The 25,769-nt window shown below is 41.9% G+C and overlaps 1 protein-coding gene across 5 annotated transcripts in view; it reads right to left on the bottom strand.

Moving 5' to 3' along the window:
* Window positions 1-25,769, bottom strand: part of RNF17 (ring finger protein 17) — a 211,164-nt gene that overhangs the window by 137,502 nt on the left and 47,893 nt on the right. For all 5 annotated transcript variants that reach the window (XM_045018061.1, XM_045018034.1, XM_045018044.1 and 2 more), the window contains 5 exons: window positions 24,099-24,199; window positions 15,747-15,918; window positions 15,043-15,119; window positions 9,836-9,910; window positions 4,626-4,915 (listed from right to left, as the gene is read on the bottom strand). In XM_045018061.1, the coding sequence (XP_044873996.1) occupies window positions 4,626-4,915; window positions 9,836-9,910; window positions 15,043-15,119; window positions 15,747-15,918; window positions 24,099-24,199 (715 nt within the window). The remainder of the gene's footprint in view (window positions 1-4,625; window positions 4,916-9,835; window positions 9,911-15,042; window positions 15,120-15,746; window positions 15,919-24,098; window positions 24,200-25,769) is intronic.

Raw genomic sequence — 25,769 nt, forward strand, 5'->3', positions numbered from 1 at the left:
ATTGAAACATCACTGAGGAACGAGATCAACGTTCCTTGGGTTCTGGTCAAATGATCCCGAAGCCTCTGTGGAGGAGTGATATGAGCTAATCCATGAGCGGCATAATGCAGACAGTTATCCAACTGGAAATTGTGTATGAGAGACTGCCTGACCCTACAGGCAATCTGCACAGGAAACAAAAAGTCAAGGTGATGAAACATAATGGTTCAGTCCTTACCAAATAAAACACCGCGCATTCCCTCACATCTAACGTACGAAGGTGCTGCTCATATGTGCTTGAATGCAGCTTAAGAGTAACACAGACCAGTATAGTATGTGGTTACGGTGGTTTAGCGGTTCTACATTCGACAAAAATTCTGTATGCAACCTTAGGGTCACTGTGTCTTTGAAAATTGCATATATGGGGGATTTGCCATAAAGGCTTGCAGCTCATTTATTCTCCTTGCAAATGTTATAGCAACAAGAAAGGGGATCTTTTGGCTCAGATGAGACAGAGAACAGGCTGTCAGAGGCTCAGAGATCCCATAAGGGTAGCCAGCACAGTGCTCAAGTCCCACAAAGTAACCACCTCTTTCAACCAGCCCAGAAGAGGACAAAAGGCACAACCTTGCATGGTAGAATATGTAAGTGCATGTGGCCACATGACCTAACAATTTCAGGTATATACAGATCATAGTTGAAAGATGAGAGCATAAGGACAGACACAGATGATAAACTGCTTAAAATTGCTCATTCAGCAGAAACACTCTTGAACTCGCAGTCTAGTAGGGTCCCACTGCACTCCACTTTTTGAGCTGGTATTAATGTTGACTTTCCCTTATTTAAAATCAGGCCCAGACAATCAAAGAGACAATGTGATTTGGACACAACAGAAGACTTGTTCTCTGGACCTGCTCACTAACCCAATCATCCAGCTATGGAAAGACAAATTCCTCTGAGATTCGGTGTCACTACAGTCATGCATTTGGTAAACACACATGGAGCCAAAGAAGCCACAAGGGAACACTGTGCACTGATTATGCTGACCTGCCACACAAATCTCAGAAACTTCCAGTAGCTCAGGAAAATCACCACCTGAAAGTAAGTGTCCTAAAGATGGAGGGCTGCAAACTAGTCATGATTCAAAGCAGAGAGAATAGTAGCCAGGGTAACCATGCAGAAACTCGTGTATTTGATGTACTTGTTGAGACTGCAGAGAGCAAGGATAGGTCTCACCACCATCCTAGGACTTGGGGGTTCAGGAAATACCAGGAGTAGAATCTCTTCCCCAGATTCTGCAGGAGAACCTCCTCTATAGCTGCCGAAGCACAGACTGTGAACCTACTGAAGGAGCGGTACCTCGTGAAAGGAATCCCTGAAAAGGGACAGGGTAGGAGGTGGGATGGGGGAAAATGGACAGAAATTGGATGGCATAACCCACTCCCACAGTGCTTAGCACCCAATTTGTCCATGGTTATTGTTTCCAAGACAAGCCCATCACCAAACTCTGGAGATGGAGTCAGGAACTCCATGACTGGAATGCTGCTCTCAATACGCAAGTCAAAATGACTGCATGCTTGAAGCTGGCAGAGGACGGACTGGCTGGTTAATATTGGACTGAGAAGGCCCCCTCCTCTGTGACTTATGTCCTTTCCTGTAGACGTCTTGCTGCCTAGTGCGGCAGGATGACTGCTGGAAGCATCACTGCAGGCAGTATTTCTGCTTTTGTTGACGACCTCCAGAATGACATCTCTTTATGGCTGGGGAATAAACTCCCAGTTAACACAATCTACCATGGGAGTCCTTAAAAGAATGTAGTGTTTTCTCAGGTTTTCCCAGAAAATAAAACCCATCCATCCAAAAGGTAAATCCTTTATGCTCTGTTGAACCTCAGGGGTATTGCCGAAGTTCTGCTGCCACAAGGCTGCAGTTACAATTGATGCCACAATACTGGAAGAATTAACTGCCATGCGGAGTGCCAACAGCAATAATGTCTTGGCCACTAGATGGCCCTCCACTAGAACACCCTTAAACTCTTCCCTGGAGGATTCTGACAAGTTGTCAGTAAATCTGGACATAGCTTCCCAATTAAACTGATACTTAGACAACAGTGCCTGCTGATTCACAATGCACATTTTTAACAAGGTTGAATAATTTTTTTCTCCCCATCAAATCTAGCCTCATATACTCTGTCCTTAAGCATGGACTTGCATCTCCCCTGCCATAATCTGACATTTTCTGACACCACACCTAGAGAATTAGAGATGGATGTATGTAGAGGCACTCAAAACCCTGCATAGAGACATAATACTGTCTTTTAGTACATTTTGCTGTGGATGGTTAAGAAGCTGGTGTATGCCACTAAGTTTTTGTAAGTTTCAAAAGCACTTATTTTATAGGGACAACTACCCTCACTGGGGCTGACAGCTGGAGGATGTCCACCAATGTATGGGTATTCTCCTGAACAAACTCCGCCTGAATGTCCAAGGCTGTAGCCATCCATCTCAGGAGATCCTGATAAAACTTAATATTCTTAAGTACAGGAGAAGAGAAATCTGGCACCACAATCATCCAGTGAAGAGGAAGGGAGCAGGGACAATGAAGCCTCTTGCGGGAGCACTTGCCCCTGAAAGCACAGTTCAGGCTGCACCATTTCAGAGAGTGCAACCTCAGTCTCTTTCTGCAAAGTAGGTGGCTCAAGAGGGGACACTACAGACAGGATTGGAGACTTTGCCCTGCACTGAGGACCAGGACCTTGCCTATTAAAGAATGTCCCAAGGATTCCAAGGAGGCCACAGAGGACAAGGTTAGGGCACTGGTGGTCAGTACACACTCCTACGCCTACTGCAAGAGTGGTGCCAATCTTGGTACCAATGGCAATCCACAGGAGCACTCAAAAACGTTTGGGACCTGTGCTCGAAAGCAATGGAGAGGGAGAAAATGTCTTCAATCTCACCGAACCCTGGATGTTGTCCGATGGCAACGCAGAAGCCACCCCACATGGAGCAAGCAAACAACCAGCCTCATTTGAATGCCAATATGCATGACACATCAGCAGCGAGGATGGTAGAGTAGTAGACACCTTGAATACCAGAAGGGGCATCGCACTCCCAGTAGACATCAAAATAGATGTAGGTACCAAAGCTGGGCCTGGAACTGATCCTGCAGATGTGTCATCATTGGTGACGAAGACAATATCTGCGCCAACAGGCCCCTCAGTACTGAGGGGGAAGCAGACCTCAAGTCGGCACTCTGAGCATTGGGCAGTTCGGACAATGGTGCTGATGACAGAGAACTCTGCAACTAGATAAGGTAGCAACAAGGACACAGCAGAAGCAGCCATGGCAACTTAATGGCCCTGAATTACTGAAGAATCAGGAATGGAGAGGCAGAGAAGATCTGATGCTGCCTGGCAGGCCAATGGCATAGACAGTCAGTGGCGACAATGCTATAAGTACCAGACTCAATGGACATCCCCCATAGATGGTACCGGAATTGATGGTATGGGGTCCAAATAATGTCAACTCGGGACCAGAGAGTGGTTAGATGGCCTAACTCTATCTTTTGTGCCTGAGTAATCACGGTACCAGTCTGCACTCCTCTTAGAAAAAGAGGAGGACTCTCTCAGAGCCATGGAATAGCTCTAGTCCATCTTCTGAGACCTTTTCCTCAGAGGACCAAAAGAAGAATAATCCCTCTTCCTCCTACGAGAGAAATTCAGCTTTGGGCCTGGAACAACATTTCATGCCAGCTCAGAAGGTCTCTCTGGGACCAGATGATCTGTGGAGGCCCCGGTGCTGAACCAGGTCTCGTGGCATGCTCCATAAGGTGCAAATCTCTTGCCACCTGCGTTCTCTTTTTGAACAACTTACAGATAGAGAACCTTTCCTTAATATGCCCCTCCTCCAGGTGCAATAAGCTCCAAATATGGGGGCACTATTGGAGATAGGCACCCCACATAACGGGCAGTGTTTAAAACCTGGTGAAGGCATCCCAATCTACTTAACTAACTAAACCTAAAGGTACTACTAGAACTAACTACTTACTAACTACATACAGCAAAATCCCAGAACACCATCACACAGAAAGTGTTTAGTGAAATACCACACACAAAGCTCTGACTCAAGGCATGGGCACTGAGAAGGAACTGAGGAGTGTTGGGGATGGGACTGCCCTTAAATAACCATGGGAGGAACTATGGACCAGAGGACTCGAGTGGCACCCCTACAAGTACTGTAAGGCAAATTTCCCTGGCTTCAATGCACAGAGCACGTGCACACTTAAGTGGAATACACATCTGCAATCACTTGAACTAGGTATCCCCTGAGGGACTTAAATCGGTTACTGGTTAAAGCGAGACACTGGCCTGTATGAAGGCCCAGAATAAACTGGGGGGGGGGGGAGGGAGGGAGGCCAGGAGGATGAATCTCCAAAAACCAATGACCCATACTTTAAAAAGAGATGACTTTTATCAAGACCAAGGACCCATACTGATCAGAACCTTGAATGGAAAAATTCCAGCTACAGAAAAAGCAACAACAAAAAATGAAGCAAAGGGAGTGCTAAAAGGGCTAGTCTTGATAAACACACTAGTTTAAAAGATATTATATTCATATGTTCAAATTAGCAAATATTAAGCAACTCACTTTCCTGGTCATCTTCCATGATTTCTTCAATTATGACATCAGGACCAGACATCGCTTGAGGTAAAGTCAGAATATTTTTTTGAGAGGGTGTTGTAATTAATTTGTAAAGCTGGCCATTTGTCACTTCTGTATGCACATCAAGTTCTTGCTGTATACGAGTCTCTGCTTCATTACCTCTGACAAGTGTTGTAAATTTATTCTTTTCTACCGACAAATAATTGTCACAGTTTGATACTTCTCCCTGATTACTGACCATGAGAATGCTTTGTTCATCATCTCCAGGGCAACATCTATTTGGAGAAATATATTAACTTATTCAGATTTTTATTTCACAGAAGGGTACCAGTAAAGTAGAATTTTTATTTTAAACAATCACGATTCCAGGATAAAATACCAAGACTTATTCTCAAGAACCATTTTTTTTTATTTAAACAAAAACATAAAAAGCAATCTTCCGAAGTTCAAGATATCCTTAACATCCATTAAAGGTTCAAAACATGGTAAAGCAATGGAGCAATAACTTTCTTAAGACAAAAAACAGGGAGGAAATCCTCTTCATGCCAACCACTGATCCCAAACAAACAAATCCCTAATATGCTCAACACAGTCTGACTGCCCCCAAAACTGTGAAAGATAGATCTAGGCTTTATGTAGCAGAATGCCCCCAAGATCAATAGCTCTTCAGAACGGAACAGACCCTAAAATCTCTATCCCATACAGAAGATCCCTGCTATCCTCAGAAAGGTAAGTTATACTTATTTTTCCTCATTGTTGAATCTAGCAGTGAAGAGTTTATGTTCACAATGTTCTTTCCTAAAATGCTCAAAATAATAGTAATACAAAGGCTTGGAAAGATTCTATTTTTATGGTTAAATGTGGTAAATGTCAATTTCACCATACACAAACCTAAGAAGAAATATTTCCATTGATAATAATTGAAATTTACAATGCTGCTTGAGAACTTACTGGAGTTTTATTTAAGAATATTTACTTTGTATATTTTGACATGTGACATTGTCAATTTGTGTTTCAACAGTCACGAAGTTTTACACTTTTTAAAATCTCAGTGTTTACTGTCTGACCCTTCCCTATTTCTGACATACCCTTATAATTTCCTGTAACTGTGGAAAAATTAAATAAAAAATCTAAAACAATGCTTAAAAATAAGTATTGCTATTACCTGTAAAAATTATAAATAATTTAATTCTGCCAAACCTAGTAATACATATTAAACAAGTGGAAGAAAAGTATTAGATTATTTACTCCAACTCTACATCAGAAGAAGATTTTTTCTAGAACATATATTTGAAAGGTCTGCCCAATCTAGTTATAAATATCTTAGAAATAGGGTTGCTGCCATTTTCCTTAAGAGATTATTCTTCATTCTGCCCTGTCTCCACTAGGAACTTGTCCCAATTCCTGCAATCAATGGCCTGGCCCCCATATAACTGCACTGCATATAAGTGTGGAAAAGGAAAAAAATCACATTTTACACATAAGCACATTATCTTGATTTCAAGCAGAAGTAAAGTTTCATCTGTGCAAATTGTAGTTTTCATGGTTTATACTTGGTGTCTGCACTAGTTATGTATCAAAGCTGGCTGGAATAGAGTCAAATTCCCAGTGCAGGTAAGACCTAATACTCCTGGGATAACTGGGCAGGACAGGGACCTGACAGATGGAATTTTCTCAACATTCAAACATTTTTCTTTTCTTTAGTTCATCCATTTATTCCTGCTGTGATACCTAAATCATTCTTCCTTCTACGTGCTGTTTACACCCTTCAAACATTTTCTCTTCATCCACCTTCACACCAACACACATGCTCAACCTATACTAGTACACATTCGGCTTGCATCCGAAGAAGTGGGTATTCACCCACGAAAGCTCATGCTGCAAAACGTCTGTTAGTCTATAAGGTGCCACAGGATTCTTTGCTGCTTCTACAGAACCAGACTAACACGGCTACCCCTCTGATACTAGTACACATTTGATTCTTTTTATTATTTCCTCAAAAGCTAATTCCTTCCTTAATCACTGTTGCTTTTCTTTGAACTCCCTCCATCATCTTTCTGGTGTTGAGGTGCCAGGAACAAAACTCACCCACCTCAACAAGTGGAAAACTTGATGTGACAGGCAGTAACTGGGATAGCCCAAGTAGAAAGAGGAAGTAGAGCACTCACTGGGGTCACAAGGGTGGCCACTCCCCCTATGAAGGCTTTATCCACTCACTGGCCAGCTGGGGAGGAAGGGAGCTAACTGGTCCCTCACTCTCCTCCTTCACAAATTTAACCCCTAGCCCAGGATACATAGAGCCTTTTTTTGCTCTATTTCAGCAGCCCTACTCCCCCTCCCTATAACTGTAGTTTCACAGCTGTGTCTTGCAGAAGTTGCAGGTCTGACCAATCATCTATTTTGGGGTCAAGAAATAATTTCTTTCCATTGAGGCCATATTAGCATAGCATAGCATAGCATTTCCCCCTGCTTTGCAGCATCTTGGAGGCACAATTAGGTTAAACAGGAATAGGATTTCTTAATCTGTGGTAGTATTTAGTAGGAATGTTAATTTTGTCATAACTTGTGGCTGGAGTCTATTGCAATTAAAAAGAATGGTTCCCACAAGGCCTGGGATTTTGCTGATGTGCCTTGTGCTGGGGGGGGGGTAGGGACGAGGTCCTTACCTTTTAAGTACCCTGTCTTCCTTCCATGGGTGGGGGAGTAGTAGGATTCAGATGAGCAAACTGAGTCTGAATCCTACTACTGATTTAGTTGGTGTTGGTCCTGCTTTGAGCAGGGGGTTGGACTAGATGACCTCCTGAGGTCTCTTGTAACCTTAATCTTCTACGATTCTATGAGTCTTAGGGGTAGACTGAGTAGAGTCTACCCTGGGTTACGGGTTATATGGTAGAACCCCTGTAACCCCACACTGGAGCCATTTAAAAAGCCACCTATGAGAAAATATGGTTGATAGGACATGAAGCACTGCTCCCCATGCTTCATTTAATACAGTTGCAGCCTGCCACTTAAAATCCATCCCTTCATCTGTCTTCTTTCGCAGCCATGTCTAGATCAAATGAATGCAGCATTATAGAGTAGATTTCAAAGATTTACAGAGGGCTACTGTCTCTGATGCTATGTCTATTCTGGCTGCTCCAAGCCCTACTCCTGAGGGAATTCTCAGCCACAGCACAATGCAGAATTTTGCAGAAATTAATGTTGTACATGCAGAATTTCCTCCCTCTTCCCCCCACCCCTGAAATGGGCTGCAGTGCTGCTAGCTGCTACTAGAGGCCACTGGACTCAACAGAACCCAGCTCGCACATAGAAGACACTGCTGGGGGGAGGGAGAGAGAGCTAGAAGGTTCCTGGCAGCTGCAATTCCCAGCATGCCCTGACGGAAGGAGAGGGCGCCATGCAGGAAACTCCATCCAAGCCTGGGACCCACCATCAGGCTGTCTCTCCTTCTGGATCCCTGGGCTTTGGGGGTGTGTGTGTCTGGGCTGGGGGGGGCATGGTTGGGCTCTGGGGGAGAGGGGCTATGATATCTGTGTATAGGGGGCCTGGGGGGAAGGGGGTGCAGGTATATTGGCTGGGGGGAAGGGGGGCGTGGCTGGGCTCTGAAGGGGATGGGTTGTGGGTGTCTGGCTCCCCAGCTAGGCTCTGGGGGAAGAAGCGGGGAGAGAAACAGGAACTGGGTTGTCATAGGGGTTTATTTAACTCTCTACTCCGGGGGAAAATTGTGTGTGTCTGTCTGTATTGTTACAGACATACTTGCTGACAGGTATTTTGAAATAAATTACCAAAATATTTGAAACTGGCGTGATTATGTGGTGTTATTTTGACAAATAAAAATGCAGAATTTTAAAATACTGTGCACAGAATTTTTAATTTTTTGGTGCAGAATGCTCCCAGAGTAAAGCCATGTATACTTTGGCACGGGTGCCAAAGGCGGCACGCGAGCTGATTTTCAGTGGCACTCACACTGCCCGGGTCCTGGCCACCGGTCCAGGGGCCTCTGCATTTTAATTTAATTTTAAATGAAGCTTCTTAAACGTTTTAAACATCTTATTTACTTTACATACAACAATAGTTTAGTTATATATTATAGACTTATAGAAAGAGGCCTTCTAAAAATGTTAAAATGTATTACCGGCATGCGAAACCTTAAATTAGAGTGAATAAATGAAGACTCTGAAAGGTTGCTGACCCCTGCTATATACATTCATCCTCCATGTCTATTAACATCACTACTCTTCAAGTTTCTATCTCCAAGCATATCAGGGTTTTTCCTTGGTGTACTGAATTTTTCCAGATTGAATCTAAGTTTGTTTTCCCTACCTATGGGCATAATATGCCATCAGTTTTTAAACAAAAACTATTCACTGATTTCAATGGATAGTTTGGTAGGGTGATATGGCCTTACGTTCCTGGCCTCTCTAGGTCCCTCTGTAGAGTTTCCCTCTCCTCACCAGAGTTTGCAACATTTCCCAAATATTACCTACATGTTAGAATGCTCTATGCCCCCTTTTTCAGACTATTAATGAAGACAGTGATGATCCACATACTGGCACCTGTGGCACTCCACTACAAACAGTCCATCAATTTGATATACTATAAATCATCATAATTTACAGTCAATTATCAAAACTTGTTTGAGCAAGTGAAAGCAAAGATTCTAAATGAAATAGAAACAGTAGCTGCTTTCCAATAAGAAAATGTGTCAGTTATGTTTAATCTATATTGATTTTCTGTTACCTCATAATCAGAGTTTATCCTCCAAAGTTGTATTACTGAATATTTTAGTATTTGCTATTAACTTTGAGTAAATGTAAACCCATTTGTAGAGTAATTTTCATTTACTGGAAGTACCGACATCCCAATTATTCCACCCCTTTCCGTCACTCGAGGTTGATATACTGTTAAGCATAAAGAAATCCCAATGGTAAAGGCACCTTATACCAATATACCCAATGGTACTCAATCCTCCAATAGGTAGTTTTAACCTACACTGAAGTCCTGCTTCTTATCTGAATCAAACAAGAAAGAATGAAATACTGACTTAAGATCTCTTGCTACAGCTGTACATTCTAGTTTTAAAATCAGTAAGCATACATGTAGACCTTTGCTATAGGTGTCTAAATTGCTCAGCGGTAAGAAAATTGCATAAATCACTGCATTAGTTTTCTTTATTAAAAAAAGAAAACACTTACTTTGTAGGTATTTCCAATTCAATCTTCCCCATATTTTTGAACATAGAGGTAATTTCATCACAGTTCATGAGAAATCTAGAGTAAAAGAAGAATGATATCAGGGAGGTCACCCAAAGGTTTAAGTCAGTCTCACAATTCACAAATATTATATTAACTAATTAGTGAAGTCCTATAGGGTCTGAAGCAATGTGAAGAAACAGAGGTCAATTCAGTTTTCCATTTCTCCAGTTTTAGCCAAGAAAATTACCAGTGACTAACACACTGATGATAGCTCTCTAATGGTAGACTTGACTGCTCATTTACCTCTACACAAATATATTATGTGGTATAATCTGATTTCCCAGCATTCCTTCACTACTTCTGCATCTATTTAGTGAGTTTCTATATCAATGCCTCACACTGTTCCACAAATAATCCTTAGGGTAGTGAAAATATAAATTATATTTTCCAATAACAATCCTCAGGAACTAAAGTATACTCAAAGCCCAAGTACTTAATCTTTTTGTTTCTGGCTTACATCAAAATGAAGCCTCTATTTCCAGCTCCTGCCAAATCAAGATGAACAAATTAATTCAGGAAAAAAAATCTCAAAGTTCTTTTATATTTAATTTTCTGGCCAGTCTAAGAGCTCTCAAAATCTGATTCCTATCATATTGCAAGAAGTAGGCTAACAGAACTGTAAATAAAGATTTCTGACTATTTTCTTGATCAAGAGAGGGACAGCAGCACCCAAATAAAGATTCTACAGTCAGGACTCTGGCTCTGAAGCTGTACCAGCTTTAAATTGGACTTGTGTATTATTTGCTGTCATTTCTGTTAGAAACTTCATGGACAGAGGCCACTGAGATTTCATCTTGAGCAGCCCTTGTGGGAGCCCAGCATACATTAGGGGCAGAAGAGTGGACAATTGATTGGAAAAAAATTTAAGTTACTCACTTTTATATGGTGTATTACTACTTCATTAATCAACAGCCCTAACAAATAATCGCAGTTAACTCATGCGATTAACAAAAACCGTGATTACAAAATTAATCGTGATTAATCATCGTTTTAATCGCATTGTTAAACAATAGACTACCAATTGAAATTTATTAAATATTTTGGCTGTTTTTCTACATTTTCATATATATATTGTACTCCGTGTTGTAACTGAAATCAACGTGCATATTATTTTTTATTACAAATATTTGCACTGTAAAAATGATGAGAAATAGTACTTTTCAATTAATCCCATACAAGTACTGTAGTGCAATCTCTTCATCATTCTTACATAACACACTCAAAAACAAAACACTGTAAAACTTCAGAGCCTACAAATCAATGAATCCTAGAACTGGAAGGGACCTAGAGAGGTCATCTAGTCCAGTCCCCTGCACTCATGGCAGGACTAAGTATTATCTAGACCATTCCTGACAGGAGTTTGTCTAACCTGCTCTTAAAAATCTCCAATGATGGAGACGCCACAACTTCCCTAGGCAATTCATTCCAGTGTTAAACCACCTTGACAATTAGAAAGTTTTTCCTATTGTCCAATCTAATGACCAGCCCATTGCTTCTTGTCTTATTCTCAGAGGTTAAGAAAAACTATTTTTCTTCCTCCTCCTTGTAACAACCTTTTACATACTTGAAAACTTATGTCCCCTCTCTGTCTTCTCTCATAGGTCATGTTTAATCATTTTTGTTGCTCTTCTCTAGACTCTCTCCAATTAGTCCACATCCTTTCTGAAATGTGGTGCCTAGAACTGGACACAATACTCCAGATGAGGCCTAATCAGCATGGAGTAGAGCAGAAGAATTGCTTCTCGTGTCTTGCTTACTACATTTCTGAAAATACATCCCAGAATGATGGTCGCTTTTTTTGCAACAGTGTTGCACCATTGACTCATATTTAGCTTATGGTCCACTATCACCCCCAAATCCCTTTCCACAGTACTCCTTCCTAGGCAATCATTTCCCATTTTGTATGTGCGCACCTGATTGTTCCCTCCTAAATGGAGTACTTTGCATTTGTCCTTATTGAATTTCATCCTATTTACTTCAAACCATTTCTCCAGTTTGCCCAGATCATTTTGAATTTTAAACCTAACCCCTCCCAACTTGGTATCATCCACAAACTTTCTAAGTGTACTCTCTCTGTCATTATCTAAATCACTGATGAAAATATTGAACAGAACTGGACCCAGAACTGATCCCTGGGGGATCCCGCTCGTTATGCCCTTCCAGCATGACTGTGACCCACAGATAACTAGTCTCTAGAATGGTTTTTCAACCAGTTTTGCACCCACCTTATAGTAGCTCCAACTAGGTTGCATTTCCCTAGTTTGTTTCTGGCAAGGTCATGCAAGACAGTATCAAAAGCTTTATTAAAGTCAAGATATACCATGTCTAACACTTCCCCCCACCCACAAAGCTTGTTACCCTGTCAAAGAAAGCTATCAGGTTGGTTTGAAACAAGTTGTTTTTGACAAATCCATGCTGACTGTTACTTATCACCTATTATCTTCTAGATGTTTGCAAACTGATTGCTTAATTATTTGCTCCATTATCTTTCCAGGTACAGAACTTAAGATGACTGGTCTGTAATTCCCCGGGTTGTCCATCTCAGTCCTACTTCTTGTTCAGCCAATTGCTAAGACAAACAAGTTTGTTTACATTTACAGGAGTTAATGCTGCCCTTTTCTTATTTGCAATGTCATCAGAAAGTGAGAACATGCATTTGCATGGCACTTTTGTAGCCGGCATTGCAATGTATTTATGTGCCAGATATGTTAAACATTCATACGCCTCTTCATCTTTCAGCCACCATTCCAGAGGACATGCTTCCGTACTGATGACGCTCGTTAAAAAAATAATGCGTTAATTAAATTTGTGACGCCCTCCTTGTGGGATAATTGTATATCCCCTGCTCTGTTTTACCCATATTCTGCCATATATTTCATGTTATAGCGGTCTCGGATGATGACCCAGCACATGTTGTTCATTTTAAGAAAACTGTCACTGCAGATTGACAACACACAAAGAAGGTATCAATGTGAGATTTCTAAAGATAGCTACAGCACTCGATCCAAGGTTTAGGAATATGAAGTGCCTTCCAAAATCTGAGAGGGACGAGGTGTGGAGCATGCTTTCAGAAGTCTTAAAAGAGCAACACTCAGATGAAACCTGACGAGGTTCAACAAGGACAAGTGCAGAGTCCATGGTGGTTAAGTCCATAAATGGCTATTAGCCAGGATGGGTAAAGAATGGTGTCTCTAGCCTCTGTTCATCAGAGGATGGAGATGGATGGCAGGAGAGAGAGATCACTTGATCATTGCCTGTTAGGTTCACTCCCTCTGGGGCACCTGGCATTGGCCACTGTCGGTAGACAGATACTGGGCTAGATGGACCTTTGGTCTAACCCGGTACAGCCGTTCTTATGTTCTAAGACGGAAGAATCCAATGCACTGTTACAGACTAAGAACCGAATGGCTAGGAAGCAGTTCTGCAGAAAAGGACCTAGGGGTTACAGTGGACGAGAAGCTGGATATGAGTCAACAGTGTGCCCTTGTTGCCAAGAAGGCTAAGGGCATTTTGGGCTGTAGAAGTAGGGGCATTGCCAGCAGATCGAGGGACATAATCATTCTGCTCTATCTGACATTGGTGAGGCCTCATCTGGAGTAGTGTGTCCAGTTTTGGGCCCCACACTACAAGAAGGATATGGAAAAATTGGAAAGAGTCCAGAGGAGGGCAACAAAAATGATTAGGGGGCTGGAGCACATGACTTATGAGGAGAGGCTGAGAGAACTGGGATTGTTTAGTCTGCAGAAGAGAAGAATGACGGGGGATTTGATAGCTGCTTTCAACTACCTGAAAGGGGGTTCCAAAGAGGATGGATCTAGACTGTTCTCAGTGGTACCTGATGACAGAACAAGGAGTAATGGTCTCAAGTTGCAGTGGGGGAGGTTTAGGTTGGATATTAGGAAAAACTTTTTCACTAGGAGGGTGGTGAAGCACTGGAATGGGTTACCTAGGGAGGTGGTTGAATGTCCTTCCTTAGAGGTTTTTAAGGTCAGGCTTGACAAAGCCCTGGCTGGGATGATTTAGTTGGGAATTGGTCCTGCTTTGAGCAGGGGGTTGGACTAGATGACCTCCTGAGGTCCCTTCTAACCCTGATAATCTATGATTCTATGTGGAAACTACAGAACCCAAACCACCAAAAAAAAAAATCAACCTTCTGCTGGTGGCATATGACGCAGATAATGAAAATGAACATGTCGGTCGCACTACTTTGGATTGTTATTGAGCAGAACCCGTTGTCAGCATTGATGCATGTCCCCTGGAATGGTGGTTGAATCATGAAGGGACATATGAATCTTTAGCACATCTGGCACGTAAATACCTTGTGACACCAGCTACAACAGTGCTATCAGAATGCCTGTTCTCACTTTCAGGTGACATTGTAAAGCAGCAGCTGCATTATCTCCTGCAAATGTAAACAAACTTGTTTGTCTGAGCGATTGGCTGTACAAGAAGTAGGACTGAGTGGACCTACAGGCTTTAAAATTTTAGATTGTTTTATTTTTGAATGCAGTTTTTTTGGTACATAATTCTATAATTTGTAAGTTCAACTTTCATGATAAAGAGATTGTACTACAGTACTTGTATTAGGTGAATTGAAAAATACTATTTTTTTTACAGTGCAAATATTCGTAATCAAAAGTAAATATAAAGTAAGCACCATACTCTTTGTATTCTCTGTTGTAATTGAAATCAATATATTTGAAAATGAAGAAAACATCAAAAATAATTAAATAATGGTATTCTTTTATTGTTTAGCAGTGCAATTAATGGCAATTACTTTTTTTAATCGCTTGACAGCCCTATTATTTATGCTTTACACATGGTGAAAGTTTGCTAATATCTTTTGAAATGCACACACTTGTGTTTACAGAACAGTAACGTCAATTTCACAGGGTTTTAATATATCGATTTCACATGTACTTTTCTATTTGCTTATTTCAGAAGAATGATTCAAACTAGCGCTATTGGGCATTTTTTGTATCTATCACACAAATTACTCAAGACAAGTCCATTTCTTCTATTTCTGATTATATCAATTTGTATTAAACTTATTAAAAATAAGAGTATCAGTTTACTACTTTAGATGTATAAATACCATTTTGTCACAGTTTTTACCTTCTACTGTAATTCAGGCTTGAATAATTTACCTTAGAGATGTTCTTTCCTTCAAAGTATCCACTCTTGAGAGTTCACCCTCAACTGTCAACTTTAAGTTATGAATAACCTCAAATTAAAAAAAGAGCAATTTAATTTTCTATTACATAAACATCAGATACATGAACAGATCTCAGATCAGGGGATAACGGTCTCCAGTATTGGACAATCAGCACAAGACACTTCACTTGAACATAAAATTTAAGAAATAACTAATTTTATTCTGAACCAGAACAGTGAGCAAGCAACTTAATTTAAGCCTGGCTAACCTAAACAGGCACCTGATAGAATGGAGGAGAGGTCCATAGTTGAATCTGTGTGGATACAAAGCCCTGGCTGCAAGAATTAAATAATACTATTTGGGTTATACCACTGGCCTCCAGATTAGGAAAAATAAATTGGTTGCACAATATTGGGAGATCAGAGTCAACGAAGTCTAAAGATAATGTGGAATTTAAATGAACCACATACAAACTCCAAGGCCATAATGAGACATGATTTAAAGAATCAAGTTCAGAAGTCTGAAAAAAATATATTAAAAAAATGTTTTACTGTAACAAAGTGAATCTTGAAATATTAACGAACAGGAAGATGGATCACAGTAACAGCTTAAAACTTTCAGCCAGAAGAGTAAATGTAAAAACTGAGTTTGGCAAATCCATTCAAAGAAGATTTTACAGTGGATTAATTTAACTACCTGATTCAAATCACAACAGGTTCTTAATGAAGGTGTAATTTTTAACTCCTTTGCTAGCCTCATGGCACCATTCAAGTTGTTTCTCTTCTCTTCAATGCACTGCTTAGCCTTTATGATGTTGGCTACATAATTATCTGTGTTCTTCACTAATTCTGCATGCAACTTCCTTTTCCTATATTAGAAACACAAAATGAAAGATTATTTTCAGAATCTAGTAATCCCTAAGTATTTGCAATAGTACAGGCTGAACTAAAGCTGTAAACATAATTGTGTCGCAACCCTGCCACAAATAAAGATGATACTTTCACACTGGAGTTGGATTTTCCTAGCATGCCAGCATCAGCAGAATGAAGCCAGATGTTAAATTGAGTGAATTAATGTCAACTTCAGTAAAATCATTAAAAAGTTATTTGTTTAGCAGGGGCCATCTCTGGAGAAAAACATTTAAACAAAAAAGGAAGAAAGACTTACTCGCCTTGTACAGCAAGTGTGGGTCTTCGAAATGTGCTTGCCTATGGGAGCTCAACTCTAGTTGTATTCACGTCCCTGCACCTCAGATCGGAGATTTTTAGGAAGCAGTGCCCATTCCGCCTGCACATGTGCTCTCCCCGTCTCGTTCTCTGCCCCAGGGCTATATAGTGCTGTATGAGTGAAATGCACTCAGTTCTTTCTCTACCACAGGGCTCATTGTTAACTGCCCTGAAGCAGAGGGGAGGAGTATGGAAAGTGGAGCACCATAGGGTCACACATCTCGAAGAACCACAGTTACTACACAAGGTGAGTAACCCTTTCTTCTTTCAGTAATGTCCCTGTGGGTGCTCCACTCAAAATGACTCTGACAGCAGTACTCCTAATGGAGGGATGGGGCCTCAGAGTTGAGTCTAATATTGAGGCTAAGACAGAGGAGACAAATATGGCATCAGACGCTGAGTCGTGTGAGACTGCATAATGTTCAGTCAATATATGAGCAGTTGTCCAAGGCACTTCTTTGCATATTTCTGTGATTGGAACATTCTTGAGGAAGGCTATGGAAGTGGGAAAAAACAGTTACCTACCTTTCATAACTGTTGTTCTTTGAGATGTGTTGCTCATGTCCATTCCAAGCAGGTGTGTGTGCAAGTCTAGGGGCTGTGGAGCCCGTAGAGTCATGCCTTTATGGCAGTGTATATAAGTTCCTGCTGACCTGCTGCCTCTAGAGTTCCTTTTTGCTGCATACTCCAACAGAGGGTAGGCGGGTGGGTCTTAGAATGGACATGAGCAACACATCTCGAAGAACAACAGTTATGAAAGGTAGGTAACCATTTTTTCAAGTGACTGCTCATGTTGATTCCAAGTAGGTGACTTCCAAGCAGTCCCTAGGAGGAGGGGTCGGAATTCACAGAGAGTCACAGATTGAACTGTCACTCTGCCAAATGCAGCATCGTCTCTAGCCTGCTGTGTGACAGCGTAGTGTGACATAAAAGTGTGTGACTAGACTACCATGTCGCCGCCCTGAAGATGTCTTAAATAGGAACCTGAGCAAAGAATGCTGCCGACGAAGTTTGTGGTCTTGTGGAGTGTGCTGTTGGTGCCGGTATCTTTCCTAGGTCATAGCACACCCTGATATAAGCCAGGATCCAAGAGGAGATCCTTTAGAGCAACACAGGAAGCCCTTTCATTACTCAGCAATCGCAATAAAGAGCTGTGTCAATTTTCAAAATGGCTTAATCCATTCAATTTAGAAGGCTAATGCCCGTCTGACATCCAGGGAATGGAGCATGTGTTCTCAGTCATTGGCATGTTGCTTAGAGAAGAACACAAAGAAAAATGTCCTGATTTGCACGAAACTGTGAAACCACCTTTGGGAGGAAAGCTGGATGCGACCGCAACTGTACCCTGTCTTTATAAGACACAGAGTAAGAGTGCTTGGACGTCAGGGCCTCGAGCTCAGACACCCTCCTAGCTGAAATTATAGCCACTAGGAATGCCACCTTCCAAGAAAGATAAAGGCGAGAGCATGTTGCTAGGGGCTCGAAGGGAGGGCCCATCAGCCTTGAAAGCACCAGACTGAGATCCCACTGGGGAACAGGCTGTCTTACTTGAGGGTACAGTCTATCTAGCCTCTTGAGGAAGCAGCCACCCATAGGGTTACCGAATACTGACCGACCAGCTGAGCCAGGATGGAAGGCCGAAATAGTGGCCAGGTGCACCTTTATTGACGATACTGCCAGCCCCTGCTGTTTTAATGCAACAGAGGAGTGTCCTTCTGTAGAGACCAAATTGAAAATCTCTTCCACTTAGCCAGATAAGTGGCGCAAGTGGAAGGGTTTCTGCTGCCAAGGACTACCTCGCTGAGTCAGAGCATGCAAGCACTAACAGGTTCAGCCATGGAGTTTCCATGCTGTGAAGTGGAGAGACTCTAGACTGGGGTGCTGGAGGCGGCCGTGGTCCTGCGTGATCAAGTCCAGAACCAGGGAAAGAGTTATAGGCATGTCCACTGGCAGGTCTAGAAGCATAGTGAACCAGTGCTGATGGGGCCATGCTGGTGCTATCAAGATTAGTGATGCTTTCTCTCATCAGACCTTAAAGAGGACTTTGTGGATGAGTGGGAAAGGCAGGAATACATACAGCAGGTGCCCCTTCCACAAAAGGAGAAATGGGTCCGCGAGCGAGCCTGGGCTGTGATTCAGGAAGGAGCAGAATTGCTCACACTTCCTGTTGTGCCGTGTCACGAACAGGTCTATCTGGGGAGATCCCCACCTTTAAAAAATGTTGATCAGGACATCTGGGTGGAGAGACCACTCATGGCCGTGAAAGGACCTACTTAGGTTATCGGCCAGTTAGTTCTGTGAGCCCAGAAGATACGATGCCTACAAGTGTATCAAGTGAGTGATGCAGAAGTCCCACAGCTTGAGGGCTTCTTGACATGGGGTAGAAGAGTGAGCACCACCCTGTCTGCTTATATAGCCCATCACTGTGGTATTGTCTGTCAATAATCGATATACATCGACCCTGTAGATGGGTTTCAAACATCTCGCAAGCAAGGCGCACCGCATGCAGCTCTCTGACATTGATATGCAGTGAAGATTCTGCCTGGGACCAGAGACCTTGAGTTCTGAGTCTGCCTAGGTGCGCTCCCCAGCCCATCACCAATGCATCTATGACTAGTGACAGCGATGGCTGAGGTCTGGAGAAAGGTATTCCTGCACATACTGTTTGTGGGTTGAGCCACCACCAGAGGGACTCGTGGACCTGAGGAATGAGTGTGAAAGGGATGGAGCCACAGACTGAAATGCTGTACCACATACATGCAAGCAGTCATGTGCCTGAGCAGTATTAGGCAATTCCATGCCATAGTGGTCGGGAATCTTTTGAAATCCTCCATAATGGCACTCATGGTGAGGAAACAAGATTCCGGAAGAAAAGCCCTGGCGAGAGCAGAGTCTAGGAGGGCTCTGAGGAACTCTATTCTTTGAGTGGGGGTTATGGTTGACTTTGCCATGTTCAGAATGAGGCCAAGCCTGAGGAATGTCATGCACAGCAGCCTCAAGTGGTCCTCACTTGGGCCCGAGATTGGCCCTTGATTAGCCAGTTGTCTAGGTACGGGAATACTTGCACCTTTTGCTTCCGTGGGAAGGCTGCCATGACCACCATGAGGGCGGATTTGATTTAAATCACTAGTCAGGAAGACTATTTAATCACGGATTTCTACATAAAAGAAGTGAATTCTTGTTGGTTGTTATAACTTTAATACATATTCTTCAAAACTCAGAGATAGATGTAGGTTTCATTTTTAGAAGGTACACACTATACATTTTTAAAGTGATTTATTTTGAAAAAACTTTTCAGATTAGTTTTACAGCTATATCAGAAAATGAATGATTGGTTGGTTATTTAATGAAATATTTAAAAAAACAAATTAAAATTGACTGTCAGGTCAACATGAGAAACTTAAAATATTGGCTTCTGCAGCTAGCTCAGTCACCTTCACCTTCATTTTCCTGTTTGTTCATAATCTGGAAAAGAAAAAACAAGCTTTCCTGCTTTTTCAGGTCCCAAATGATTTCTTAATTTGGAATGAATTAGTCCAAAGGAAGAAAATATTATTTCTACACCAGCAGAAGAAGCTACTGCTGTTAAAAGTGAGATTATCACTTCAACAGTCTGTGAATCCAAGCGCTTAAGTGACTTCCACCAGTTCACTGGTGAGACTCTCTTTAAAACATTATCAGCAAACGTATATTTCTTGAATGGTTCACCCTTAGCTCTGAAGTTGATTCTAGTTGGCATTATGAAGGGATGATTGCGGATATCCATGTCATAGCCAACTCCCCTTCTTCAGTAGTTAAGGTTTGACCCTGGTACCAAGCATTGAGAATATCTGCAAGAAAAAGAGCTGGAGATAGTGTTTGTCTCATTCATTTTTTTAATGCTTGTAATTTAACTCCATCATTGCATTTGTCTCTTTTTAAGATCTCACTCAGTTCCTTCCAAATTTCAACAGCATCAGCAATAAAACAACTATTTCTCTGCATTTTGTTCAAGGCTACAGAAATAGGCTTCAGGGTATTCAACATTTCTCTTAAACGCAATGTTGAGAACTTTGGCTGTGACAGTGCCATCTGTTTTTTCACAATATTGTTCATCAGATTAGGCTAGTTCTTCATATAGTGATCAAAACTGTCCACTACTGAGTTCCATCGCACGTCTTGTGGGAGAGTTAGCTTGGTTCCTCCCAGTTTTTTTCAGAGCAGCTGCTGCAAAGTGGTTGTTACAGAAATATTTTGCCATTTCAACAACGTTAGCCTTTATTTCTGGAACACTGAAGTCTTTGGCTAGGAGGTTCATCAAATGAGCACTGCAGACGTATGTTATTAGCTTGGGACTTTCTTCTAAATAATTTCTTCTCATCTTGGATACATTTGCAGCATTGTTTGTGACCAAGCAGCATACAAGACATTTGAATTTTTTTCCACAATTTGTTATAGCTTTTACTGCTACTTCTTGTAAGTATTCTGCTCTGTGTGCATTTCCTGATGTATCAATTATTTCTGTGAGGAAGACTCCTTTCTTTTGTTGTCACACAAGCACATACAACAGGATCATTGTGGACACTGCTCCACCCATCAAGACTCAGGTTAACAATTTCACCCTCTAGATCTTTTGCACACTGCTCAATTTCTCTCTCATACACTTTATCCAGCAATTTGCCTGTGACATAGCACCGCTGAGTGGACTGTATCCTGGTCTTAATGACTGAGCCACGTTAATGAAGTGTGGGTTTCTCAATCATATGGAAAGGAGACTTGGTTGCATAAACAAACCAGGCAATTTTTTCATCAATTACCTCTTTTTGTAATCTGTTGGTTCTTATCACAAACTTATCTACAGTTGTTTCTGGACGATGGAGATTTTTCCCCCCCTTTTTACTACAGGTGATATACTGTGGCTATGTGACATACATGATGTGACTGAAACACTATCGTTGGCAGATAAACTGTAGAAAATGATGGTGATCTTGAAGGTAGAGAGTCTTCAGAATCCTGTATGTTGAGGATGGATTCTCCTAAACAAAATAAGTCAATGCAGTTATTTAATTTATTACCATACTGCTCATTTAGTATTACTCATTGCATTCACTAACACTCAGTACTACTTTAAAGGTGAAATTGTAAAAGGAAGATCTTCCTATTTCAGATATTTAGGTTTTATCACAACTGCATCTAAAATGATAGTACCATAGAGTAAAACTATCTTTCTTTTTTGCTCAAACATGAAAATTCAAGAATAGTCCAGAAGGAAGACAGGCAGTCCTTAAGAAGTATAAAATAAAGTTTACCAATTTGAAGAATCCTGCATGTTCAGACATGTTCTTTTCATCATCTTCAACACAGCTCCCTCCTAAGGAACACTTCTCGTGATGTTGTTTCATTTGGGTGACCAGGCCTTGCATTTCTTTGTTGCACTGTTTGCATTTTGCATGCATGCCTCTCTTATCCACAGGTACAGGATATTACTGCCAAACTGGGTCTCTTTTACGGCTTGCTGCCATTATAGGTGTTCCCTTCTAGTGAGGGAATGGTATGATAGATCTCAAAAAATCAATGAAGGCTACACTCAAAGACCTCAATACTTCTGGAATATGCTGCTCAAACAGTTTCACTTTTATTTCTACTGCCTGTCCCTCCCTTCTCTCATTTATCGCCAGACTTCTCCTTTTCCAGATCTATTCCACCCCCAACAATCTTCTAATTCATTGAACTTTTTGAAACTTTGCACTTATAGAGAGAAATAAGGGACTGACTCTACACAAATTTGCAGAGGGAGAATAGGGTTGAGGTCTCTTATTTCTCACCTTCTATATATTATTTATTTAAAAACATTTTTGCTGTTAACAAGCATGTTATCTCTGGAGACACAAATCCACCATTTGAGAACTGCAAAATAAGCCTCTTTGAAGGTATCTTCTAGACTGAGCACTGAGTCCCACTGGGTAGACTGAAAGATTAAACCTAAACAATCTATGCAGAAGCCCCTGGAACCCTGTAAGATTGGGTCCCTAATCCATGAACTATTGGAACTCATTTACAAAACTTTTCTTAAACATTACATGACTATATTGTCTCATACTATAGAATTAGAATTTATAATCCCTATTCCATGATGAAATATCTTTGAGCTATAATGTATCTTAATTAAAACGATCTTTAAATAGGTTTTTTCCTCAAAAAACATTTTATCAAAAAAATCATTGGTGACCAGGATAGATAAAAATCAGTTTCAGCCATATTGTTTTTGCTGGGTCCAGCAAGGCCTCATTGATAGGGAATGTGTTGCAAGCAGATGTAGGATGTCGAGCTGCTTGTGTTGCAACTCCTTTGCTTCTTCAAGTGGAATTCGTAACAAATCTGCTACTCTCTTAATAAGATCTTGAAACTGTTTGAAGGTGTCTGCCAGGGTTGGTGGAGGAGACATGACTGCTTAATCAGGAGAGAATGAAGAAATTTTGGTTGTTGGAATAATGTTTGTCTAGTCTTGTGAAAACTCCCTTGTCTAGTCTCACTTCCTGTTCCTCAAGCATATCTGGTGGATCAGAATGCCTGGCTAGAGAAGCTGAAGGAGACTGCCTTCCCGTATTCCGATGGGCGACGCTAGGGGACCTTGAGAACTGATGCCTATAAGCTATCCACGTGCAGATCAAATGGACACCGCTACCTAAAATCTCTAGAGTGGAGCACCCATAGGGATACTATTCAAAGAACTACTTTTGTTACTGGAAATACGCTTTTTAATTCTCTTTGCTATCCTTGAGCACATGCTTAGAAGTATCTCCATTCCAGCCCTTGGATATTTCCACACACTTCAACTGAGGACTAAGAAAGTTGCTGCTTAAGTTTCACTGTTAAGATAGAATGGGACATGTTATCTTCCGAGTTCTCTAGCAAGAATAGGAAAGTTCCAATGTAAGAGACCATATGAAAAACAAAATTACTGAGGGCATGTGGCATCCCCTCGGCACCAGCTGGGGCTCTGCTGTTAAGCAGGCCCTTCAAATCCTCACCCTGACAAGCCCTACCCCTCTACACCTGGACCCCTTCCCCCAATGAATCCCCCACACCCTGACCCCCACCCAACTGAGTCCCAACCAGCTGCACCTGGACCCCCCACCCCATTAAGCCCCACTCACTCAGCACCCAGACCCCTCTCAGAACCCCCCATACCCAGACCCCACCTCTGAGCCCCAATCATCTTCACCTGGATCCCCTGCAGAGTTCCACTGTCCTGCACCCGGAACCCCACAACGAGCCCATGCATCCAGGTCTCCCATTGAGCCACCCACACCCAGACTGCCCCACAGAAAAACCTCTCACCCCACACCTGGATCCCCCACCACACTAAGACCCTTCACACTTGGATCCTGCTGGGCTGAGCCTGCCCACCCACACACAGTGCGCCTCACGCAGAGGAGCAGGACCCTGGGTATTTCTGAGGCCTGGCCTGGCCCTTGCACCGTGTCAGGGTCGGGTGCAGCCTCACTGCCAAGTCCCTGTACCGCTGGAGGTGGGGGCTTCAGGATGATCTGCCACCTCAATGCAGCCAGTGGCCTGTGCTCCCCACTGCTATGCAGGAGCCATGTTTATTTATTGCCAAATTTGCAGAATGTTGAAGAATTTTAAAATATGGTGTGCAGAATTTAATTTTTTGTTGGTGTAGAATTCCCTCAAGAGTAAATGTTCATGGTTGGACTGATTAATAAATTAAGATATTATGAAATATCTACATTAAAGACACGAATATTTCCAGTTAACTAACTTATATTTTTGAATGTAATACAAGTTTGGATTGTCCATGACATAAAAATAGTCACATTACCTTGACTGAAGAGCAGTAATAAGATTATCAAACTTTTTATCCATAATGTCTACAATACTGTCTTCTTCCTGCTTCACTTTGGATTCCAAATATCCCAGCATCTATTTCATTTTTAAAAGATAACTAAATCAATGCCTAATCATTCATCCTATTTATGCAAAATAATAAGCCACAGTCATTTATAAATGTCAGAGGCAACAATTAGAATCACACAAACATTTCAGAGTCAGAGAGTGACAACAAAGAACATTGCAGGATAAACAAATCTAGAAGAACTAAAGCTGTTGACCTGATCTATACACAGTTTCTGTACTGGTACAATATTTCAGTTAGGCGTATGATCTTTCCCCCCCAAAATAGGCACACAAGTACAACCCCCGTAATGTGGATGCAGCTATAGCAGTATAAAATACCTTAAAAACTGTATAAAGCACCTATATTGCTGTAACTGCACCTACAGTAGGGGGATTGTACTGCTTTAACTATAATTGGTATAATTAAAAAGAGGAACAATTTTTGTGTTGTTGACACACCCATAGGGAGGAAGAGATGAGGAAAAGAGGCACACCAGTGTAGGGAACAGTGTTTGGAAATAGCTGGTATGCACCCATATGCTATACAATCACCTCTTTGAAGCTACTATTTTGTTCTCCAGAATCTCAATTTTTTAAAAAATAAAGTAAATCTCTAGCTGTTATGGCTGCAGAAAAAGCCTCAATACCATAAACCAAATGTAGCTTGCAAAGAGTCTAGAACAGGACCTGGGGATTACAGTAGACAAGAAGCTGGATATGGGTCAGCAGTGTGCCCTTGTTGCCAAGAAGGCCAACGGCATATTGGGCTGTATTAGTAGGAGCACTGCCAGCAGATCGAGGGAACTGATTACTCCCCTCTAAATCGGCACTGGTGAGGCCACACCTGGAGTATTGTGTCCAGTTTTGGTCCCCCCCACTACAGAAGGAAAGTGGACAAATTGAAGAGAGTCCAGTGGAGGGCAATGAAAATGATTAGGGGGCTGGGGCACATGACTTATGAGGAGAGGCTTAGGGAACTGGAGTTTAGTCTGCAGAAGAGAAGAGTGAGAGGAGATTTGCTAGCAGCCTTCAACTACCTGAAGGGGGGGGGGGATTCCAAAGAGGATGGAGCTAGGCTGTTCTCAGTGGTGGCAAATGACAGAACAAGAAGCAATGGTCTCAAGTTGCTGGGGGAGGGGGGGAAGCGCGCTAGGTTGGATATTAGGAAACACTATTTCATGAGGAGCGTGGTGAAGCACTGGAATGGGTTACCTAGGGTGGTGGTGGAATCTCCATCCTTAGAGATTTTTAAGGCCCGGCTTGACAATGGAATGTTACAAAATTAACAGCTTGTGGCTGCATTCTAATGCAATTAAAAAGAATGGTTCCCACAAGGCCTGGGATTTTGCTGATGGGCCTTGTGCTGGGGGGGTGGGGGTAGGGATGAGGTCCTTACCTTTTAGTACCTTGTCCTCCTTCCATGGGTGGCGGAGTAGTAGGATTCAGATGAGCAAACTGAGTCTGAATCCTACTACTGATTTAGTTGGTGTTGGTCCTGCTTTGAGCAGGCAGGGGATTGGACTAGATGACCTCCTGAGGTCTCTTCCAACCCTAATATTCTATGATTCTAAGAGCAATGAAATGTGAACTCTACTAT

This window comes from Mauremys mutica, chromosome 1 (assembly GCF_020497125.1).
Source record: "Mauremys mutica isolate MM-2020 ecotype Southern chromosome 1, ASM2049712v1, whole genome shotgun sequence".
In the NCBI taxonomy this organism is placed as follows: domain Eukaryota; kingdom Metazoa; phylum Chordata; order Testudines; family Geoemydidae; genus Mauremys; species Mauremys mutica.